At 36.1% G+C, this 24,919-nt stretch overlaps 3 protein-coding genes across 3 annotated transcripts; all 3 read left to right on the top strand.

Moving 5' to 3' along the window:
- Positions 1-214: 214 nt before the first annotated feature.
- LOC121235713 (protein MICRORCHIDIA 7-like) lies at positions 215-14,168 on the top strand. The gene is made up of 20 exons (XM_041132086.1): positions 215-896; positions 2,300-2,374; positions 2,499-2,533; positions 2,623-2,701; positions 3,805-3,897; positions 3,996-4,080; positions 4,351-4,426; positions 5,739-5,867; positions 6,511-6,609; positions 6,731-6,832; positions 8,686-8,847; positions 8,927-9,022; positions 11,066-11,117; positions 11,204-11,315; positions 11,413-11,486; positions 11,748-12,193; positions 12,875-12,969; positions 13,076-13,163; positions 13,496-13,618; positions 13,752-14,168. Exons 1-20 carry the CDS (start codon positions 494-496, stop codon positions 13,809-13,811), a joined length of 2,484 nt encoding a protein of 827 aa, XP_040988020.1. The 5' UTR covers positions 215-493; the 3' UTR covers positions 13,812-14,168.
- Positions 14,169-17,222: 3,054 nt separating this feature from the next.
- Positions 17,223-19,640, top strand: LOC121234079 (protein TAPETUM DETERMINANT 1-like). The gene is made up of 3 exons (XM_041129880.1): positions 17,223-17,791; positions 18,201-18,275; positions 18,900-19,640. The coding sequence occupies exons 1-3, from the start codon at positions 17,686-17,688 to the stop codon at positions 19,235-19,237; spliced, it is 519 nt and encodes a 172-aa protein (XP_040985814.1). The 5' UTR covers positions 17,223-17,685; the 3' UTR covers positions 19,238-19,640.
- Positions 19,641-21,789: 2,149 nt separating this feature from the next.
- On the top strand, positions 21,790-24,637 carry LOC121234636 (glutamate-1-semialdehyde 2,1-aminomutase 2, chloroplastic). The gene is made up of 3 exons (XM_041130650.1): positions 21,790-22,086; positions 22,675-22,848; positions 23,340-24,637. The coding sequence occupies exons 1-3, from the start codon at positions 21,895-21,897 to the stop codon at positions 24,405-24,407; spliced, it is 1,434 nt and encodes a 477-aa protein (XP_040986584.1). The 5' UTR covers positions 21,790-21,894; the 3' UTR covers positions 24,408-24,637.
- Positions 24,638-24,919: the final 282 nt, after the last annotated feature.

Below are 24,919 nucleotides of genomic sequence, written 5' to 3'. Positions count from 1 at the left end.
CAAATCTCAAAATAATAATAATATTAAAAAATAATATTCTAATAATATTTTATCATTTCAATTCAACTTAACTCAATTCAGTTTAATATCTAAACGTAATCTCAATATATTTTATTTTTTTAATATTTAAATAAATTATCACCAGTTTGGCAGTTTTTTATACGTATTTTTTTAAAATTTTAAAAAATAAAAACAAATCCCGAAATGGGGTAAGTGAAAAGGTTCCGGTTCTGTTCAAAAGAAAAGGTACCGGTTTATTTGCGATTTGAATTTGGCTTGTGAAGGTTGCTGAATCTCTCTGACTCTCTGTCTCTGCCTGTAAATTTAGGTATCTTGTTCAAGAATTATTATTTTATTTCTTTGCACAGAACAACTCTATACGAAAAGTGCCGGTTTATGTGCGATTTGAATTTGGCGTATAAAGGTAGCTGGATCTCCATCCTGTCTGGCTTTCTGTTTTGTTTTTCGTACTTCTTTCTTTCTCCGAAAAGCTATGGATACTCGTGTAAAGCAAGAGTTACTGGAGACTTCTAGTGCGGGGCAGAGGAGCGCAAGAGAAGGCGACGTTCCGAGGAAACCTTTCACGGTGATCGAACTCAGTAGCAGTAGCGATGGCTCGGACTCCGACGACGACGACGCCGTTTCGAGGAAGAGAGCAAGGGCTGAGGAGAAGGAGAAGGAGATGAAGACGAAGAAGCTGGACGAGTTGGGGGTGGTTTTGCCGCCCAGATTTCTCCAATCGCTTCCGCCTGCGGATGCGGGGTTGGCGCTGACGCTTCCAGAAACGAACGAATTCGTCGGAGTTAGCGCCTGGAGCGGGCAGAGCTCCTGCAAGCAGTTCTGGAAAGCTGGAGACTATGAGGGCGCTCCGTCTAGTGAGTGGGGTTTGTCTTCGGGTAATCTCTCCCTTCCTCTCTATATGTATGTATCATGTATCATGTATGTATGTATATATATATATATATATATATATATATATATATATATATATATATATAGTAATATTCTATGTTTTTATTATAGTTCCCTTAAGTTGCTGAGAAATTTAACGAAAAGGAAGAATGCGGTTTTATTATACCGAAGTAGGCTTAATTCGGTAACTCTTGTTGGTTTATATCACTGCATTGATTTCTTTTCTTTTATTGACAGAGAGATTATAAATGGAAAAATAATGTGCATTTATCTAGTGCTTTTGAGTTTCACCTATGGATTACGCTATTTGATTTTGAGCTCTCTTCCTAGTTTGCTACATCCTGTTCTTTTGATAAGTAATATGCTACATTCTGTTAAACTCAAATGGAGGAAATTGTTTGAGAAGTGAGAGGTCTACACATGGATCTTACAAATATAAGTTTACAAACTGCTGTGGCTTCTTGTAATATGTCAAATCATTTTATGCTAAAAGTACCATGTCCAGCCACATTAGTTTGTAAACTTCATTTCTCAAACCATTTACCGGCATTGTTGTGTGGAATTAAATTTTATTTAAAGGGGAGTTCTGGGGGGGGGGGGGGGGGGGGGGAGATCTAAGATGGTTTTCTACGTACAAATCCATTGGGATCTAAGTTAAATTCTATTTTTTCAAAGACATAGGGTATAAAAATGTGAGAAGGCAATTGATATCCCGGTTGAGGCTTAAAGCAACAACGTGTGGAAAACATGGTTTATTATAATTTCGTTTGCTGTTTCACCTTACTGTGATTATTAAAAGCATAGAGTGAATGGATTGCAAGTAGCACAATAATGCCTTTGTTTAAGAGGACACCAGCAAATTTTTGACATCAAATATGGCCTGGACAATAACATACCTGCTGTTGAATCTGTGATGGGGCCTTTAAAACGTTATATGGTTAATCTTTTAAAGACCTGAAATTACATTTAATCACTTACTTTCTGGCCATGGATGACAAAATCTTGAGTTTCCAGTTGGAACTTATTATAGGTCAACATTGATTGCCTTTCTTTTTTGTTTTCTGTTGGTCTTTGGTCACGAATGATTGAGGCTACTTTGACTTCTCATAAGTTCGTTTGAATTATTTAATTATATTACTCACCAATGTGTGAATCCTCTTTATCAAATCCCTTGGTCCCTTCCCCCATCCCCCACTACCACTACACAAATAAAAAAATAACAATAAAATAGAGAAGTTTTGTAAGAGAAACAATTGTTCTTGAGCTCATTAATCCTGTCTGCTGATCACTCTGTACTATGAATGAATAGCTGCAAATCTTAGTTGTTAGTTTTTGTGTCATAATTGGCAATGTAACCACTATCTAATATTTCTTTCAAAATATTCAGTTGGCATTGATCATGTCAGGGTGCATCCGAGATTTCTACATTCCAATGCGACCAGTCATAAGTGGGCTCTTGGAGGTAAAGTTATTCAAACAGTTTTGCAAGTAGGATGTTTCTCCACAGTAATTGATGATAATGTGAGTCTATTTTTTGGCTAGGAGTTTCTACTTCTTTAAGTTGCTTATTGAAATTCTGTCTGCAGCTTTTGCAGAGCTTCTGGACAATTCGTTGGATGAGGTATCTTGCATCCGATATATTCTAAATTATGCAACATCAACATTTGCATGCATTTCTCACTTCTGCTCACTTCATCATTTTGATGTCAGGTCTGCAATGGTGCTACATATGTTAATGTAGATATGGTTTTAAATAAGAAAGATGGGAGCAGGATGTTGCTGATTGAAGGTCTGTTGTTTTCATCTTTTTTTTTTCAGTGTTATTTTTCTGTGGGATTAAGGATTTTCTCTCTGGATCTTGTATGGAAAGATCTGGAATCTGTATCGTGTTCAATTTAGTCATGTTTTTTGGATTTTGAGTAAAGTTTAAACCATCTTAATTGATTATTGTGATTGGTGATAATTTGTTAGTGAAATAGAGGAATCCTCAGAGAAAAGAGATTAGTAATCTCCTTAACCTAAATGAAAAGGCAGAAGAAAATACAATAGCTGGTACAGTACAATTTTATTACTGTACCTGAAACTTGTGCAAATTCTGTCCTAAGAAGGAAATGAATAGAACTTATGTGTACTGAATCAAACATGAATGCTTGGGTTGTATGGAATCTTTAGGGTGTGGCTATATAGAAAACCATTATAGGTGAAGAGAACTGAGCAGCAATCAAGAAGGTCCAGTGTGTGTGCAACATTTTACAAAATGGTAAGAGTTTGCATCACGAGCAAGATTGATAATCTCGTTAGCCTAACAGAAAAATGTGTCTATATAAATTTATGTTTAATTTTTCTCCTTGCTTTAAAAGTTCAAAAATGTTTTTTAGAGCAAGATAGTAATGTTACTAAGACTAAAGATAGAAAAGGAAGGGCTAGGGACCCTGTAATAGTTGTTAGAACACAAATACAAAGAAAAATAAATTGCTCAAAGCACTCCAGTTTTCTGCTGCTGTAAGGAAACACATCAAAAGGGTGCACACTGTTACGGGCTGTTTTGGGACGGTAATTGAAGAACTCCACTTTCTCATCCTTGAACTGAGGAGCATGCCAACTCTTAACAAAAGGGGAAATGGATAAGAGTGCCACCTCTAAAAAAAGATGAAAGAAGCCTATCTACTGCAATATGGTTCACTTGCTGGCTCTCGGTTTGAGAGAGTGAACTATTTTTTCATTTCCATACAATTTGTCAGTAGAAAAGCTCAGAGATGATTGATCTTCAGCATGAGGCTTTGTTTGCAATTGGTTTAATATAGTCTGAATCTCCTCCTTTCGTAAATGCTAGATGTGTCTTTTTATGTTTCTTTTTACTTGTAATCTCAATTTATTTAAATTCTCTTGCAGATAATGGTGGTGGGATGGATCCAGATAAAATGCGACAATGCATGTCGTTGGGATATTCTGCTAAAAGCAAAGTTCCAAATTCCATCGGACAATGTAAACTGCTAGTTCTGGAAGTAAACAAATATTTATATTGGCTGCATATCACTCCGCTTTAGAAAGCATATTAAATTTCTTTATGTTTGATCTATTAGATGGAAATGGTTTTAAGACGAGTACTATGAGGCTTGGAGCAGACGTGATTGTCTTCTCGCGTTGCAGTGGGAAAGATGGAAAACGGTTAATTCTTGTTCTATTGCTTATTGTGCTTTCTTGTTGCTTTTCCAAGTATGGATGCAGTTATTGGGCCTTTTTTGCTTATTTAGAAAATGAGGATGACTGACTTAGTCTGTTGCTTGTAAGTGGCTTGGAAGGTTGATGAAATTGTGGTTGTCTTTGTTATTTTATCCTTTGGTCCAGTGCATAATTATTCAATAGTTTTATATTTGATTCACTTGTAGTCTTTTTGTAGTGTTATAACTAATTTAGTAATCTTGGTCTTGCTTTTAGGCCTACGCAGAGCATTGGGTTACTGTCCTACACGTTCTTGAGGAGCACAGGGAAGGAAGATATTGTAGTTCCCATGGTAATTGCTTTCATTTTGTCTGCTTATTTAATGAATTTATATATTTATTGTCATATAAATATGGTTTACATTATATCAACATGGAATAATGAGGCAAAGTGATGTGCCATCTAATTCAATTTTTGCAAATACCATGTATATCATGATTGTAGGGGTGACAATATATGACATGACCCGTGAACCTAACATGAACATGATACGAAATTAGCGGGTTTAGGTTTGATATAAATAGGTTAGTGTAAAAACGGGTTGACGACACAATTAATAAACGGGTCAACCCACTTAACCTGGAATCAATTCGCAGTGACCTGTTTAAATTTTATTTCAAAATAATTTTATTATTGTTGGGTTGTAATATTGGTATTTCTTAATATACTTATGTTTTTATTGTTGAGATTGTAATTTTGGACTTATACTCCTATTTATTATTGTTTGGAATATTGGTTTTATTATAGGTTAAAATCTGAAAACTATTAATATTTTTTGTTAGTAGGTAGTTTTATTGTTATTTTTTGGAGATATTGTGGATATTGATAAATATAAATTTTAACCTTTACGTGAATTATGTTAATTAGGTCAAATTAGTTATGTGGGTTTGTTTAACCCATTTATATGAAAAAGATTGAAATGAGTCGTATCGTGTTGACCCATTTTTAATTAATTATTAAACAGGTCATAATGGGTGATATGATACGACCCGTTATTTAAGTGGGTCATGTTAGGGTTTGAATGTTTGACCTATTTAGCTTAATGGGTCGTGTTTGGGTTGATCCATATAGTTGAATTTCCATGACTTGAGATGAAACACGATCCGCGAACACGAATTGCCACCCAATTAATGAGTTGCCAAAAACAATTGTTCTTTAAATGAATTTATCTTGTGCTAGAGAGGGATCACTGGGACACCACAGATCGAGGCCGTGTGGAAGATGGCTCCCATATGTATTTTTTGGTGTATCTGGTGTGAAAGAAACGAGAGGCTTTTTGAGGATCACGAGCGCTCCTTGGAAGAGTTTAGAAGTTTTTTCTGGAAGACTTTGTTTTTGTGGGCCATTGCTTTAGATTTGAATAATCTCAGCTTTCATGATTTCCTTGTAACTGTTTCTAGTTCTTAAATAGGTGTATTCACTTGTATACTTCCAGTGTACCTGGGCTATGCCTATCTTCTTATCAGTGAAATAATTTATTACTCATAAAAAAAAAAAAAAAAAAAAATTATCTTGTGCTGACTGTATATGGTTCATAGGTTTTTTCATTACTGCTGACTATTTGCACTTCTGATCACAATTGTTTTGTGGATTGGAATATGAAGCTTGACTATGAAAGAGGAGAACAAAACTGCAACAAGATTATACGATCTTCTCATGCGGATTGGAGTAAAAATGTAGAAACAATAGTTCAATGGTCCCCGTTTTCTAGTGAAGCAGACCTTCAATGTCAGGTGACTCTTATACTTGTGCAGGAATGGAAAGGCCCGGCATGTTATCCATTATTCTGCATTTTTTCTCCTGCACACGTTCCATTTTTTCCCTCATGAATGTGAAATAGTTCATAAGCCAACAGCAAGAGAATTCACTGTCATGTTTCTACGAAGCATTAAAAGTCTAAGCAATATATATTTACACAGGAGTTATCATTGACAGATTATTCTTAGGTTCCTATTTCAAAATATGCTGCATTCATGGCTCATCCCGCATCTAAAGAAATTACCAAAGTTTAGTTGCGGAATTTTCTTGTACATAAAGAGAAATCATAAGTTACCAGCAGGTTGCAGATAAATTATACATTTATTTTGAAGGTGCGAGGCTTTTGTTTTTTTTTTATTTGGGGGGGGGGGGGGGGTCTTCAATTTTATTGTTTGCAGTAATTTGCTAGTTTGTATTCTTTCCATTTACCATGGCTTAGGCCATTGGTAGCAATGTTTTGGTTGTATCATAGTATACCATTGATTTGAATTCAGTTGATGCAGACCACTGTTTAATATTTCCCTTTTATTTTAATATGCTCTGTCAAGCTTTTATTAAGGATTCTTATACTGCAATTAGCTATGCTTTTATCTGTGATTGACTGATTTCTCTTAATAGTTTGACCTGATGAGTGATTGTGGCACACGGATAATTATCTACAATCTCTGGGAAGATGACCAAGGACTGTTGGAGCTCGATTTTGATGCTGATCCTCATGTATGTATCTTTTTATCTCCTGCATCTATTTGTGGATTTTTTTTTTTATTTGGATTGTGTTGTTTGAGCATGATTCTTTTCTAGGGTTTATGACATTTGTTGGCATATCAATTGTTTGCAGGACATTCAAATCAGAGGCGTCAACCGAGATGAGAAGAAAATACAAATGGCTCGAGAGTATCCAAATTCTAGGCATTTCCTGACTTATCGACATTCATTAAAGGTAATGCTAGACTTTCTAATGATATCATCATTTCTTTATATGACTTTAAAATTTTTTATGACTTTTTAACCTTGATGAAGATCTCACAATAGCAATTCACAATGATTTCACTGTTCGTTAATTGCATTTGTAAGGCCTGTCTACTTTTAGCTTATGCCGACAAAATTGTTCATGTGTAGTATTAAAGGTTCAATTCACAATGATTTCACTGTTCATACTGACCAAGTTTCTACTGGAAGGTTCAATTTTCTAGTGTTAAAGAAATGTGTTTATTCTATATTTGAATTAGAATAATATGCTAACATCGTATATTTTACTTTTACCTTGATTATTGGAATATAGATTATTGTTGGGTCATTCATAGGAAAAGGGAAAAAATATTTTTGATGAAGAGGAATCCCGGAGACTGTGCAAACACGTATTTTACCCAGTTAAACCCCAGACCCATGTAAGGGAGAAGGGAAAAAAATTAAAATTCCTCCATGCCAAAGTACCAAGAAAATTTGAGTAGTACAAAAGATGGATTAGTCCAGATGTAGGGAAATCCAGAGGGAGAATGAGATTGATTAGTTCTGTGTAATATTATGGGACTTGTTTCTTGTTATAAGGAAAAGTAGGACTTGTTATATGCGCCAAGGTGTGCTTTGGGTATTGGCTTTGGCGTTGCTAACCTGAGAGGGAAGCCTTGTGTAAAGGCGTAGTGGCTTCTAAATTTGGTTCTGCTTGGGTTGGGTGTGTTCAAATGTGTTACAGGGACCATGAGTTACGATTGAAGAAAAATATTAACGAGAGAATGGAAGGTTTTTTCTAGTCATACTGACATGAGGTGAGTGATGGTTACGTGACTAAATTTTGGCATGACTTATGGTGTGGTGACAAGATCCTCAAAGAAGCTTTCCTATTGCTATATAGTATTGCGTGTGTGCATAAGGCTTCTTTGGCTAATCTATTGCAGTTATCTGGTGGCTCCACTTAGTGTAATGTTAGTTTCTTCAGAGTGGCTTGTTACTTGGAGGTTGATTTCTGCACTAAGTTTTTCAATCTCTTGTACTCCACTAGATTATGCTCAGAAGAGTAGATAAGACACCTTGGGTCCCTTGCATGAAATGGAAGTTCATTGTTCAATCTTTCTACAGGTTCAGTGTGAGTTCTTTTTTTTTTTTTTGTTTCGGCGGACAGCCTCCGTTGAGATAATCCTCACTATGGATAATGTAAGTAAATGACATTCATTGCGACCGATAAAAAAAATGGCATTCATTGTGACAGATTGATGCTGTATGTACAGAAGAGCGGGGAATTGGTAGCTCACCTTTTACCTTTTGTGAGACTACCTGTACTGTGGAATGACATTTTCGGTTGAGCTGGGTAGTCGTAGGTCATGCTCAAAGGATGGACCTCCTCCTGTCAATCGGGGAGGATTATATGGCAGCCCACAAATTGAAGCACTGGGGAAAATGGCCCCTATCTTTGGAGGGAAATGAATGATAGAAACTTTGAGGATTGTGAGCAAACAATGGAGGAGCTTAAAAGTGTATTTTTTAATGCTCTATTCCTTTGCCTAGATTTTATCATCTTTTTGTCTCTTTTTCTATTTCTAGTTAGGCATTACTCTTGTATACTTTCTATGTACTTGGGCTATGCATTTCGTGTTTCTTTAATAAATCTTTGATTGCTTATTGAGAAAATAACAAAAGAAAATTTGAAAACGACAATAAGAAAGGCAAAAAAGGATTGTAGGGAGATATCATGGCAAGCTTGAAGGGGGTAGCATTTATCCTTATTTCTCTCTTGCTCTCTTCTTTCTTCTTTTTCCATATCTGTTTTTAACTATTTTATCCCACTTAAATTTCCAGAGTTATGCTTCGATTCTCTACTTGAGGCTTCCTCCAGGCTTTCGAGTTATTCTTCGTGGGAAAGATGTGGAGCACCACAGTATAGTGAATGATATGATGCTGTCTCAGGAGGTTATATACAGGCCGAATCCTGGTGCTGATGTGGTCTCAAAGAATTTGAATGTAATACTTAATTCTTCTATTACATATTCTTGTCTGCTGTTGAACATTTATTCATATTGTGTGCAACAATTGCCATCAGATGGTTGCTGTTGTGACTATTGGATTTGTTAAGGATGCAAAACATCATATTGATGTTCAAGGATTCAATGTCTACCACAAGAATCGACTTATAAAGGTATGATTTGCTCTGAATTGCAGTGCGGAATTTTAATTTCATAATCCTGCTATCACATTGTTCTCTGGCTCCACCCCCTCTTCCCGTCTCAATTTTATAATGCTATTCCGGTGCAGCAAGGAAAAGATTTTGGAAAACAAAATTAAAGATGAGAATATTTTAAAAATGTGGTCTAGTTATGATGTGGCGCCTAATTGAAACTAAGTGTGAGATTGAAGAGGTGGAGCCTGGAATTGTAGGGGGCCCTGCTACCAATTTGATGCAGGATCTTTTCCTTACGCTTAAGGGAAGAAGTGTTCTTGTTGGATGTATGACTCGGGAAATTCAGCCCTAGATAAGATCTCTTGATAAGTTATTGAAGGATTCTCCAGTGGAGTTGATATTTGAAGGCTTGGGGATGGTTAGCTTAGAAAAAGACTATTAAAAATTGTAAGGATTTTGATGGCCGTTTCGTAATATGCATCAATTTGACCCAGGACAAAAGTTGTAGGGGGCCCTGCTTCCAATTTGATGCAGGATCTTTTTCCTTAAGCTTTAGGGAAGAAGTGTTCTTGTTGGATTCAGGACTCGGGAAATTCAGCTCTGGATTAGATCTCTTGATAAGTTATTGACGGTTTCTCGAGTGGCATTGATATTTGAAGTTTGGGAATGGTTAGCGTAGAAAAAAAGACCATCGACTATGGAAAGGTTTCGATGCTCGTTTGGTAGTAAAATGAATTGAAGGAGAAAAGGAAAAATAAACCATAGGGAATCACACTTAGGAAAGAGACGGCAATCACATCTTCAAACCTTTAAGAAAGTTTCACAAAAGTTAATTAGATATAATATTTCTCTGAATTTTCGCTGAATGCATAAAAGATTTTGTATAGGGCCATAGGCTTCTCAACCAATTTTTTGTTTTTACATAAGATTACCAAGTAAAACAGAAAATTAATTAAAAGGATGCAAAACCTAGCCTGAAACTTAAAACATTAAGAAGAAAGGTGTAACACCCAAATGGAAGGCCCAAACCACATGATTTATACTCCAAAAGAACTAGTCAATGATACAATTGGAGCCCCATTGGAACATTATAAAGAACTTCTCATTTCCAAGCAATGTGGGATCCCATTCACTACCTACTCTTATTTTTATTATATGGGGTATCACCATCTCCCCCCCCCCCCCCTTCTAAATTCCCAACGTTCGTCCTTCGTAGGTGGCACGGCTCAAGTCCCACATTTCTAGTTGGGACTGGCTCTAATATCATTTGTAAAGCCCCAATGGAAGATCCAAACCACATGAGCTATACTCCAAAAGAACTAATCAATGATACAATTGGAATTATAAAGAGCAAAAACTTCTCCTTCCCAAACAGCAATGTGGAATCTCATACACCACCTACCCTTATTTTTATCATATAGGGTATCACAAGAGGGTGACTGCAAAAGACTGCAAAAGATAAAGTAAGGCTTATAACACTCTGGTACATCCCATTCAGCAAATCTGAAAATCGCTAGATTGCCCGACATAAAAAGCCAAAGAACACCATTAAATCTGACTTGCAACATTCAAAGCTGAATATTGAATACTAGGACTCAATGGAAAAGCAGATCTTATTTTTGAAGATTCTCATACTCGTTCTTATTGTTCCAAGATATTTTTGCTGGCTGCCGAACAAATGGAATGCTATTGCTGTTTTTATTTTTTATTTTTGGGTTGTGTCCTTCTACTACTTCGTTGTTTGAAATAACCATACGATATAGTGTAATGACTGAAATATCTGCCAATTGGTTAATATGTGCACAGCACAAATAGGAATTCTTTTACATGATTAATATATGAGCCTCATGGTCGTTTTTGTTCGGAAAAAGAAAACAGTCCTGCTAACCACCTCTTTTCTTATTACTACTGATTTGAATATATCAGGTTTCATCAAGTTTTCTTCTTGTTTTTCCTTTTGTCTTTTGAATTCTGGGAGTTGATGTCATAACATCATCCATGAGTCTGACAGATGATCTTCTTTGAATTCATTCTTTAACAAGTGTTTGTTGTTTTTGTCAGCCATTCTGGAGGCTTTGGAATGCTGCAGGAAGTGGTGGTCGTGGAGTTATAGGTATTGTCTTATTGTTGCAGTTCCAGAATTTTCTCATACCAAGTTCACTTGAGCTCATTTCAGATCAACTTCATTTCTGTTTGCAGGCGTATTGGAAGCTAATTTTGTTGAACCGGCTCATGATAAGCAGGGATTTGAGCGCACAACAGTTCTTGCAAGACTTGAGGCACGATTAATACAGATGCAAAAGAGTTACTGGTTTGTCATTCTTACCTTTTGGTTATGCATTACTAAATTTTACTTGGATAGATGATTTCCTCTAGTCGATACTGATTGCTTATTCTAATTCATTTAGGTCCGCTAACTCTCACAAAATTGGTTACATTCCATGGAAAAATAACAAACCTGGAAATAAAGCTGAACAGAGAGGTATTTATGGGATTCTTGTTCTATTAGTCATCTTTTTTTTAATTGATTTATGCATCAAATGTGCTGCTTGCTTTACTCTTTTTTATTGAATTTTTGGTAAGTAAGAATTATTAATAAGACACTCGGTAAAGTCCAAGTGCACAAGTCATATACAATACTAAGAGAAGAAAACTAGTTAAGTAGAATGGGAGGAAATAGACCCAGGGATTTAATTATTTTGGACAGCCTTGTCATCTCTCCCAAATTTGGCTGGTTTTGTAGAAACTTCTCACCCAAATAAGTCTGCTGCTGCTGCTGCCTCAGGCAGCAAGACCCCGCTTTCAGTATCAGAGAAATATTCTTCAAGGTCAACTCAGAAGCATGGAGGAAAAGACTCGGAAAGATTTCAGGGATATGGTAATGGGCATTGGTCAGGTGAAGAGAAAAGTAGAACGACGACACACCCAAAATCTAAAAAAAGACGGTTTTCTTCGGAGCCATTGTCATCACCTTCTGCAGAAAATGTAAGTGATGAGGACATTCATATAGACCTACCCGAGAAACAAGAAACTGGCAGTGGTCATAAGACATCAATTGCTACGAAATCTTTCAGCAAAGATGGCTTGCATATGACTAGGTCATCTTCATGCATGGACGAGATGGAATCCCAGCAAGACTGTGCATCAGGTGGAAGAAAGCTTCGTACCTCCACACAATCCCCATCAAGTGTAATTTTCTAGCCATTTTTTGTTCTACTAATTGTTTTCTGTTTTCATGCTAATTATTCTAGTGATGGGTTGGTTAAAGAAAGTGCACTAGTGCTTGAAAAATTGGGAATGTTTTTGGATTTCTTCAGCTTTCTTAAAGGTAGAAGATACCTTTGTATCCATTGCTGCTTCCCTTCTATAATTTTCACTTTTTGTTAAGATTTGATCAGTATTTGGTATCCAGACCGGGAAAAGAGTCCTCAAGTTCTTCAACACACTAACCAACTGCTTTAAAAGGAGAGCCTGTAAACTAGGGTTTGCTTTGAGTTGCTCCTTGCTTCATGTTGAAGTTTGAAGTTTTTTCCCACACTGTTGCATCTGAGCATAATTGGTGGGGCATCGTTGTCTCTATTTGATAGAATTAGAGATTTAGGTTTTAGTCATTTAATTGGTCATATTTAGTATAGGTTTGTTAATAAGTTCTGCAACTGTCAAAGATCTATCATATACTATTAGTAAAACTAAACGATTAGACAGTCTCTGGTTGTATAACTTCAGTATTGGTCCTACAGTTGGTGAGGCCCCATATTTGCTCAATTTCTCAATGTTTTAAATTGTTCTTATTTATATTCAGCATTGCTGCTCAAATGATTCTAAGGTTTGTCTAGTTGAGCATTACTAATGGCTTTGTTGAACTGGCAGGGTGGTGATATTAAATGTTGTCCACATTCGCTTTCAGACTCTGATTTACGCACTCTGGAGCTGTTGAAAGAAGAGAATCGTGAGTTGAGGAAAAGGTATTTGTTCTGTCTCTGTGAAAACAAGGTAGTAATAAAATTTTCTGCCCTACCTGCTGCCTTACAAATTAACTTCATTATTTTCCCCTTTCTTCTTACTCTGTAGATTAGAGAAAAAGAATGGAGAGGTTTTGGGGGAATTGCTGGATGACTTGCAACGGGAAAGAGACAAGTGTAAATCTCTTGAAACTCAGGTGTGCAACTTAGCCATCTATCTCTGATTCTCTGGTATCGATGCTGAAAGATAGAAAACATCTTTTTAAAATGATGATGTTTAATGCTTTCTTCAGATGCCGAATATTTTTTTTTTATGCACATTTATTTAATAAGGCTCACTGCTTTATATGTGCCCGTTACAAATGAATGGGAGGGGAAACTAGAAGTGAATTTTTAAGTCATGGAAAATAGTTGTGGAAGATTTTGTAGGTACCATGCGGGATCCATACCCAACACCATTTAATTGGTTAAAGCTGTTATTAGTGAACTTATTACTTCTCATTTAAGTAACTCCCTGAACTATGATCAGCTCCAAGCGGCGCAGCAAAAGATTGAGGAATTGAACAATGAACAAGAAAGTCTAATAGACATATTTGCAGAGGAGAGAGATCGGAGGGATAACGAGGAGAAAAATATGAAAAAGAAGTTACAGGTTCAAGCTCCCCGCACCCCCTTTCCTTTCTTCACGGCTACTTAGTTTGATAGCATTCCCTTTCCTGCATGTATGTGCTTCTTTCTCAGTGTTTGGAACTTTGTCTTCTTTAATTGTTTTTTTTTTTTGGTAGGATGCAAATAATACCGTCCAAGAGTTGTTTGATAGGATAACGCAGCTTGAAAAAATGTAGTCTTCTGAGAGCAAACCGGAAGGTTGAGAGCACTAACGCCACCATGTTTGCACAGGAAGGTTACATGAGTGTATTGAACGTGATGATCCCACTTCATTTTAGGGTTATAACAGCATTTAAAGTTTTTGTTAGATTTAGTCATTATTTTGTAAAGTTGGCTGACGCTGGCTGGCCTTTTGTAGTGTGGACAGATATGTAAAGAAAAGGGAGGAAATGAGTTTCTGGGGTTTTTTTTCATTTTGGAGATGCAGCCATCAATGTTGGTTGAGTCTGAAGCAGAATGGGCATGACATGTGCATGTAATTATGTGAGTTCCAGATGAAATGAGTATTATATATATATATGCTTAAGAAGTAATTGGTGTAAAGCTTTCGTCACTGCTCCGACAGCATATGCATTCCTTGCAACATTCGTCTCCAGTCCTGTGACATTCTCTTCAAAGCCTACCCTCTAGCACCAACATCCTTTAATCCCTCTGATCATGAACATATATAATTTTTTTGGTCCTAGAAAACAAGGCCGGAAAAAATGAACAAAACACCTCGGAACATCCCATCAATGTCGTAAAAAATATTAAAAAATATTTAAATTTAAATTTCGAATTTTGTAAAAATTGCCTAATTAATGTAGATATAGAAAATATTTAACATCTTATGGAGATAATATGACAAGAAAGCGTGAGGCTCCTTCCCACACGCCCGGAAATGGGAAGACAGGTAATCATTACCCAATTAAACCCATTATTCCCACGTGTGCTCATTGTGCTCAGCCAAATAAAATTGTTCCTTGTCATTTCAATTATCTTATAATATGATATTAGATAATTAGAGATAATTTATTATATTTTATTTATAAATTTATTATCTAATATCACATCATGAGATAATGAGAGGATGATATAAATTAAGATGATGAATAGATTTTTTCTTTTTATGAAGTAGTATTACTTTTATATGATATTTTATAATAATATCTCTCATTTTAAAATATGATTATGAAAAATATTGTATGGTAATCATTTTTCAATAAAAAGGCCCCGCTATTCATGATGAATGATAACATTTTTCTTTTTTTGAGTGAATGATTTCTTTCTTTCTTTTTTTCTTTTTCAATTTCCAAAAATTTCTTTTACAATACATTATGGGAGATGCCACGTAGGATTCTCACCGAGACGTGCAATTCTCTCTCTCTTTTCATATATTTTTTTAATTTGCTTAAATATTTTTTTAAAAAAAATTTATATAATTATTAAAAAAATATTTTCTTAATCATTAAATAAAAAGAAAATAATCGAGACCCACTCTTGAAACCCGTTATCAATTTATCGGTAAGAATAGCTTTTTTCATACATGAATGAGTTCGTACAAACCAGCCATCTTACTATGGGAGTTTAAAGACTATGCTAATCAGCCCACTATTTGATCACTAATTTTTATTCGCCAACAACTTGAGGGATTTTAGGGATTTGGAAGAAGGGATTTTTCAGACTGTACAATTTGTAAGAAGGGATTCAGGGAATGATTTTTATTTTTTTTAAAAAAATAAAAATATAAAAAAGGAAAGAATTTAATGCATTATATCAAATAGGGTAACATATTCTTAATATCATAATGGGTATAGTAATAAAATTTATCCATGAACATATTTAACTTACTGTGTATATTAATTAGTATATTGATTTATCGGCAAAATCTCTCACCTTTCCCTCTTCTCTATCTTTATTTTTATTTATTTTCTACACCAACCATCATTTTTCTTAGGGGTGTAAATTTTAACTGAAAAATCGGTCTGGTTTTGGACCGGAACCGTTTTCTAAAATGTCAAACCAGCCGGAATCGGTCCTATTCCAATTCTATGATTTTTAGGATCGGATCGGACAAATTCATTATAATATATATTTAAATTAATTTTTAAAATATTATATATAATATTGTTTACATTATATATAATTTTTATATATTTGTTGGACTTTTGAACTTGTAATTTAGACTTTTAAACTTATTTTATTTCATAGCATAAATTTCTTTTTATTTTAGACTTTGATAGTCCCTGTGTTTTGGGAAATGGTTTTTGTGAAACAATAAGTTTAATGTTTTAAATATTCCGTTTAAAAATTATCGCTCTTGTAATATATACTTTAAAAATATATGTATATAGTTGTAACTTGGTTCTTGTAAGTCGTTGTATTATAGTTATAAATATTGTGCATATTGTGTATATGATATGTGTTGTAAGAAAGAAAAAAATTGTAAAAATATAGACAATATTATGTCCGTTTATAGTTAAAAATTTGAAACATAACAAAATTGGTCAACAGGGCAAACGTGCAGTTACTAGTATATATATATAGGTGGGTAAACCAGTTTTTCATAATAAGTTGAATGTTTCAAATATTCTGTTTAAAACTTATCGTTCTTATAATATATATTTTAAAAATATCTGTATATAGTTGTTACTTGATTATTGTAAGTCGTTGTATTATAATTATAAGTATTATACAAATCGTGTGTATAATATGTGTTGTAAACAAAAAAAAAATCTAAAAAATATAGATAGAATTCTATTTGTTTATAGTTTAGAATTTGAAACATAACAGAATTAGTCAACAGGACAAACGTGCAGTTATTAGTGTATATATATAGGTGGGTAAACTTTTTTTTCAAAGTAAGTTGAATGGTTCAAATATTCCATTTAAAACTTATCGCTTCTGTAATATATATTTAAAAATATCTGTACATAATTATCACTTGGTTCTTATAAATGGTTATATTATAATTATAAATATTATGTAAATTGTGTGTATAATATGTTGTAAACAAGAAAAAAAATTCTAAAAATATAGATAGAATTTTATCCATTTATAGTTAAAAATTTAAAACATGATAGAATTGGGCAACGGGCAAACGTGCAGTTACTAGTACATATACATAGAGGTGGGTATACCATTTTTCCTCCACCGCTCCAGCCTCCCACATCCCTAATCCCAAAGGTAATTCTCTCCTCTCAAAAGTATTAAAAAATAAATTATAAAAGATAAGCAAATGGAGATAGGTTATGGTGGTGGTACTGCTGTTTTGTCATTTCTGGCTTTTAGGCCGATCCCCCGCCAACCCTCTCTGCCTCTTTTTTTTATTTTTTGTCCCTTTGGAGTGGGAGAGCTAAGCTTCTGCCTGCGGCTCCCTGCTACCTGTCCCCTGTTCCCCTTTTGTTTTTCGTTTTTTTAGCTTTTGCATGCACAACTACTACTACATCCGCTGCTGTTACTACAGCAGCAGCAGCAGCAGCGCCTCCTTCTCTGCTGCGCTCTCTGCTCTTTGTTCGCTGTCTCCCCCGCTCGCCCCCTTCCGCTTGCTTAAACTTTACCATTTCCAAAAGTACGTATTTTGTATCAGCTCGCTTTTCCGTGTATGTATATCTGTCTGTCTGTCTGTCTGTCTGTGTGTCCACGTGTCTTCTTCTTCCCCAACTTTATCGAGTCTGCTTTTTACGTGATTCGGGTTCAAATCACCGTCGTTTCCATTTTTTTATTTTTTTGATTGAGATTTTTTGGTTCTAGGGTGAGTGTACATGTCTAGTTTTATAGCCCGTGAGTGTTAGCTTCGAGGTACTAATCCCGACCGCTCCTTCTTTTTCATCGACGGCTTGACTTTTCTCTTTTTGATTGATTAATTTCTTTGATTTGATACAGTGCACACATATATATACATATATATTAATTAGTTTCTGGGACCAGGTTTCAGTATCCGAGCTCCTCTACAATCATGGCGGTTTATTAGAGGCTAATTTTGGATCTTCGTCTTGTCCGTCTTAACTGCTCCACCACCAAGTCTCCTCCCATTTCCTTTTTCTGCTTTTATCGAGGCATCTTTCAAGGATGACACACTCCTCCTTCTCCAGGCTCCAAATAATCACGGTGGCTTTAGCAGCGTCGACGATATTGTTCTTCTTTGGTGTCGTTTCGATGCCTGTGCTTCTCTCAGGTTCTCAAGATATATATATTATATATTATATATATATATATATATATGATTCATTCCTGGTCACGTATAGATATTTTTTTGAACTGAATTATTTTGTATCGGGAAAATATACATGATATTCCTCCGCCATTATACTAAAGCAGTAAGCTGATCTTTCTTTCACATAATTCTTTGTTGGTGCGAATATTTTATTGGTTCAATTATTGCTGTGCTCCTTTAATTACTCTTCTCTTTGGCTTCGCTTTCAGCAACACGAGGGACATCTATATTCGCTAACATATACATATATGTGTATATTCCATATTCCATTGCGTCTTCTAACTGTCTTTCTGTTTCTTAGAGTTAAATAAAACAAAACGAATTGATTTAGTTAGTTTACTGATTTTCATCTCATTTCTGTTTTTCGCAGGCATGAGGATCAGGAGCTCCGACGGTAACAACGCCACGCTCACTGTACCGCATCGCAAGCTTCTTCTTCATCGTGGTAAGATTCATTCACACATCTTATTAAATTGAATTGGTGAACCTGGGGGGGTCCGTCTTGAAGGAAGATCAAACTGTTTAGAGGATCTCCTTGATAAGATCTGAAATATCCCATCACGTTTATTTATTTATACCCATTCATGATGCCGTTTTTTAGGCACCTATGTTGTGTAGCAGCATGTAGGTCTTTGTTCGTGGGCAAATGAGCCACCCTCGTTTCCACTGGCTGTCGATTTTGTGGCATTGTTAATATTTGCTTTTAAAGCTTTTTGTTTTTAATTGCAATTTATTCGATTTTGTCAAGTTTTCAATGAACAGCGACACGAGGCTTTTGTTCATTGAAAAATTAAAAGCAAGCGAGCACGGTGACCCTACACCCTTACTTAAAACTAGCCTTTTGGGCTCCTTTTGTCTGTACCCTCAGTTGTATTTCAGGCTCTATTCCCTGTGAATCATTTCCAAAAAGTGTATTTTGTCTGTAGAAGATATACCCCATTGGCTGGTTTTTTAGGTGTTGGCCTTTTTAATGTTTTTGACTTTTATGTTATATAATGCAAAGTAAAATTATATATGGCCTGATTTTGAAGACCCTTTTTACTTCCTTCCACACCTTGCTTTTGCACAGGAATGGTGAAACCGAACCGAATAAGGGGAGAAAAGTGTAGCAGGTCGGACATTGTGGTGAATCAAGGCCCCACACCCCCACTCCCAAGTGGTATTCCCACCTATACTGTTGAGATCATGAACGTCTGCGTCAGTGGTTGTGACATCTCCAGCATTCATTTGAGCTGTGGCTGGTTTAGCTCTGCCCACCTTATCAACCCCAAGATCTTCAGGAGGCTTCGCTACAACGAATGCCTCGTCAATGACGGCAAGCCCTTGGCTAATGGTCGAACCCTTTCTTTCCAGTATGCCAATACATTCCCCTATCCTCTCTCTGTCTCCTCCGTCGTCTGCGTTTGAGTGACAATACGCATGGTTTTTCCTTACCAACTCACTACTACGTACGTACGTATAGCAGCGCACTCATAAACACTCGTGCAATGCCCACCCCCCAAAGCAGGACTTAAAATCGGTGATTAATACAAAAAATACTAGGATAAGATACCCATTTTCGTTTCTGCCGTTCTGCTTTGGCTTTAGAAGTTTCCCTTTTTTTGTTGTTGGTTTGAGTCTATTTTCCGGGGACTTTGAACGATTGAGGGTATTGTGTTCACTGTAAAGGGTGTCTTCTGAATTGGGGTTGGAGGGAGAAAGAGAGGAAGGAAAATTGGTTGGATATGACTGATATTTTTTCGGGTTGGATAGTTGTCTTGTCTGTATATATAATAAAAGTGATATACAATATGGTAGTTACATTCGTGAATATTGGAATTATGATTTGAGGAATGTGTTATTTTCTTGGGAACAATTGATTTAACTGCCTTCACCATATCATCGTTAATTATAAGGTTGCTTGCAAAAGTCGAGCCATGACCAAAATCAATCGTCTATGAACCCAAATTAATCTCCCTCCTTTTTCTTCATTCATCGATCAACGAACAACTCCAGCGCGCGGGTCACAATGCAATAGGTCGATTCCCAGCAATGAACCTTTGAGAAGTGTAAGAGAAATAACATTGGACTGTTATGTCATAGACCAGCTCATGTTTGGGCTGGTTTTGGGTTCGGTCGACCGCAAAATATGTTATGGCAAATTAAACAAATCCAATCCAATCAACGCTTGGGTCAACAGCTCTCCAACTCCGAGGCCTTCTGCTGAAACCTACTCAAAGATCGACCCCAACTCTGTCCAAGCCTTTAATCTTTTGAAGGAAGAAAAAAGAATTCGACAAGTTACTTTTTTTAATTTTGGGAGCCCAAGGAATAAACCAATTATAGTGAATCATAAATTCGTATTTTGTTGTCGAGGTTGTTTTTATTATGTATGCTTACGATTGCTACGTATGTTGTCTAGGATGTGTGGTCGGAGTAGCCCTAGCTCATATTTTTTCTTAATAAAAATAATGATGGACTATTCCTTTTAATGCACCATCAATATTTAATTTGAGCTTACTAATGAGATGAAGGATGCTACTTTGACCAAGAAAAAATGGTGTAACAAATTTAAGCATGTATTATTATTATTATTTTTTTATAACCATGAGTGTTCGGGCCAGCTTACGTGCACCTTGACTAATCCCATAGGGTCTTAAAGTTAATGACCAGGTAAACCTCCAGTTGTCCTAAGGGGCCTCGAACTAGTGACTATTGGAGAGCAAACCCAATGCCGGACCAGCTGAGCTACTCCTTAGGGTTAAATTTAGGCATGTATTATCTTGATGAGCATTCTCATTGGATTATGCAAATGCAAATCCAATGAGTAGTTTGACTAATAGACCCCAAAAATAGTCTATATTAAATTATGCAACTTTAAAATGATACGAGTTTTAGCTTCATTAATATGAGATTGGTGGTTATATTTGGTGGTCACTGTAACTAGACCAAATTGATTAAAGAATATTTTTAGGTATTTGTTATTTCCTTTGCTTTTCTTATGCACCATTTCTCAATTTCTTATTTCGTTCTTTTGCTTTTCTTCTGTATCATTTATTTTGTTTCAAAGTTTTTTTTTTTTTGCCTGCTACTGCTGGGTTCAATTTTTCAGATTTAGGGTTTTTTTTTGGGAGAGGGGGGGGGGGGGGTGCTTTGTTTTAGTGCTCCCAGAGTTGGGATTTGAGTTGGAAACAAAAAGAAAATTAATGGGTGTTTTATTTAGGTAAAAATGTAATAGACATATTTTTTTTTTCAGTGGTGCTGTATTAAATATTTAGAATATATTTGCTGCACTCCAGAAATATTGTTTTGCACTTGTATTAATGTATTTCCATATAGCTCTTAATTTAGAAAAAAAATTAATAAAAAAAACTTGAAAAAGAATATTATTAAATTTATAATATTTTATTATTATTTTGACTAATAGATGGATAATTCAACGTGAGAATAAGTTTTGAATAGAATAACCAAATATAAAATTAGGTCATATTATAAAAATTTTGCATTTACATTTGTATAATTCAATACTAATGCTCATTAAGGGAAATGTTAGACACACAATGCTATTTACAATCATTTATAGAGTTATGTTTTAAATAAGAGGCTTTTTTAAAAAATAATTTATAAAATAATATTACTTTACATAAATATCTTCATTTTAAAATAATATAATTATATTTTAAAATATAAAATATAAAATATAATTATATAAAATATCTTCGTTTGACTGCCAGTGCAATTCACCAGCGGCTGTATACAAATTTAATGCTCCTGAAAATAAGCATTTTGCCTTTATTTGATAAAATTTCAAAGCTAAAAATATTATGTTATTCTCTAGTCTCTACCTAACGCTACAAAATGCAAGGAAAGTATTTTTTGTTGGGTTGAGCGGAGCCACCAAAAGCGACCATTACATATCGGGTTACACCTGGTTGATGCTATTATTTTACGTCTATGTAACACGACGTCGTCTAGGTCCCTTCCTTTATACTCCCGAGTAGTCTCGCTTCTCTCTTCTCTGTACCTCCTCTTATCTTGTAGACCCCCATCAGAGAGCACCAGAGCGAGAGCCAGAGCGAGCGACAATGGCTGGTGCTATTACCGGATCAAGAGTCAGCCTGGGGCTGTCGTGCTCTACGACTAGGCTTTCTCGGAGGCCGATAGACTCTTCTTCCCGATCGACTCGTCGCTATTGCGTGAAAATGGCCGTCTCGCTCGACGAGAAGAAGAAGAATTTCACTCTTCAAAAATCCGAAGAAGCTTTCAATGCCGCCAAGGTACAATTCCTTTCCTTACCCTCTAATTTGAGATTGGGCTGGACTCAGAATTCTTGGAATGTTTTTGTACATGTGTTTTGTTGGTATTCCAGCCTGCTAATTTTGTGTTCGTTTCTTAATGTCTTTGTTGGTTAAACGAATATATTGGATGGTGGTTACTGAATATGGGTTTCCCAATTTCCAGTTTTTGCTTTCAAAATCTCACGTTTAGGTCGCAGTGTTATTTTCTCAACTGAGTTTCTGTGCGACCTAAGAGTGAAATTTGAGAATTGTACTCTAGAAAGAGCTCTCTTGAAATGAGTTTACTAGGTTGGTTTTGAGATTATATTTACAAGCTGGTGTAAGGACACATTTTTCACACTATTGACATGACATTATTTGATTTGTAAAAGAAAATTAAAATTTTGATTGTCAGGTAAGTGGTGTGGAGGTGTGTTCACAACACGGGCTTGCATGTAGAAGTACTCGCTAACTTGCCAATGATTTTTCATGTATAGTAAAAGAACTTCAAGATTGTGTTTTTGATGTTGCATAGCGAATTTTATTTCCAATTTCTTGATTACTGACTCATGTTAAGGGTTTTGGTAGAATTTGATGCCTGGAGGTGTAAATTCCCCTGTCCGTGCATTTAAATCGGTTGGTGGACAACCTATTCTGATAGACTCCGTCAAGGGCTCTCATATGTGGGACATAGATGGCAACGAGTACATTGACTATGTGGGTTCTTGGGGACCTGCTATAATTGGCCATGCAGATGACGAGGTTCTATTCCTTTTCCCTGTCCTGTAATCCTTATCTAATCCTAAGAACTCAATATCATTCTACCTGTTAACAAGCTTCAATGTTGATTCTCAGAGCAAAGCTCAAAGGATGTTGTGTGGTGGAAGCAAAATTTGTTTATATAACACTTGTCAAGCCTCTAAATCATTTTGCGATAACAATATTCGCAGTCTTTGTAGTATTGATTGAAAATCGGAAAATAAAAACAGATATTTGGTAATGTGATACTCTAGTTAGATGAAAAAAGTTATAGTACTTTATTGAGAAGTGATCCCTCTGTTAAACGTAGATTTTCCACATCGCAGTCCTCTCGATGATGGAAAGTCAAGAGAGCCGGAGAATTATGATTGTTATGCTTTGACTTGCCATTACACTAAGCTGGACCCTTCTAATCCTCTCTATGTTTTTGAGTTGTCATGGTAGTCTTTCTGATATTGCTGTGGATTATGTCCCAAGCTATTGTTCACCTGCAGGTACTTGCTGCCCTGGCTGAAACAATGAAGAAAGGAACCAGTTTTGGTGCTCCTTGCCTGCTAGAAAATATTTTGGCTGAGATGGTCATCTCAGCTGTTCCAAGCATCGAAATGGTCCGATTTGTTAATTCAGGCACGGAAGCATGCATGGGTGTGCTCCGCCTGGCCCGTGCTTTCACCGGAAAAGAGAAGATTATAAAGTTTGAAGGCTGTTACCATGGCCATGCTGATCCATTCCTTGTCAAGGCAGGAAGTGGGGTTGCCACCTTAGGGCTTCCTGACTTGCCTGGTGTCCCAAAAGCAGCCACATTTGAAACTCTAACCGCCCCTTTCAATGACATATCAGCTGTGGAAAAACTCTTTCAGACCAACAAAGAAGAGATTTGTGCAATCATCCTTGAACCTGTTGTTGGGAACTCTGGTTTCATTGCTCCTAAACCTGCTTTCCTTGATGCTATACGCAAAATCACGAAAGAAAATGGTGCTCTTCTCATCTTTGACGAAGTTATGACTGGGTTCCGTCTGTCTTATGGTGGAGCTCAGGAATATTTTGGTATTACTCCTGATTTGACAACTCTCGGGAAGATCATTGGTGGTGGTCTGCCGGTTGGTGCATATGGAGGAAGAAGGGAGATTATGGAGATGGTAGCACCTGCAGGACCGATGTACCAGGCTGGGACCCTGAGCGGAAACCCATTGGCAATGACAGCTGGCATACACACTCTTAAGCGGTTACAGCAGCCAGGAAGTTACAAACACTTGGATAAGATCACTGGCGAATTGGTTCAAGGTATACTTGATGCTGGAAAAAAAACTGGCCATGCTATATGTGGTGGGTATATAAGTGGGATGTTTGGGTTTTTCTTCACAGAAGGGCCTGTTTACAACTATGAGGATGCGAAGAAGAGTGATACGGCCAAGTTTGCAAGGTTTTTTAGGGGAATGCTGGAGGAAGGAGTATACTTTGCTCCTTCACAGTTTGAGGCTGGGTTTACAAGCCTGGCACATACTTCCGAAGATATCCAAAAAACAATAGCAGCTGCTGAGAAGGTTTTACGGCAGATTTAATTTGTGTGATCCTGGATCTATAGTCTTTGAGTTCTTCTCTCCTTGGTTTTTTTGTTTTTGTAGTGGTCGTCTCTGTAGCATAGTTGGTGTTTTATTGGTGGATGGATAGAGGATCGTTTTCAGACGATTACCTCTGTGAGAAGTTGAGAACTTGCACGTCTTACTTCCTGTAAACCTTTTGTACTTTGTAACTGTTTTGAGTGTATTGCAGGTAAAAGCTTGTTTCCCAATATCGTATCTTTTGTTGGGTTACAGTAATTCTATGAATTGGCATTTTACGGCATGATCAAAAGCCGAATGAATTTTTATCATGGTTTCACAAGTTAGTATATACTGGTCTACCGTGCGATTCGTTAGAATGAAACACATTTGTTCCCACCATTTCATACCTCTCCCATAAAGATAAGAATTCCTTGAATGTCTTAAAATCTTAAATTATTCTCGGAACAAAACCGACCATAAAAAGAATCGATGCTTGAACAGACGTGCGTTTCTGTCTGAAATTTCATTTC

The sequence above is a fragment of the Juglans microcarpa x Juglans regia genome, chromosome 6D (genome assembly GCF_004785595.1).
Source record: "Juglans microcarpa x Juglans regia isolate MS1-56 chromosome 6D, Jm3101_v1.0, whole genome shotgun sequence".
NCBI lineage: Eukaryota > Viridiplantae > Streptophyta > Magnoliopsida > Fagales > Juglandaceae > Juglans > Juglans microcarpa x Juglans regia.
Note: the sequence above shows the minus strand (reverse complement) of the source record. Positions and strands in the feature narration are given on the sequence as shown.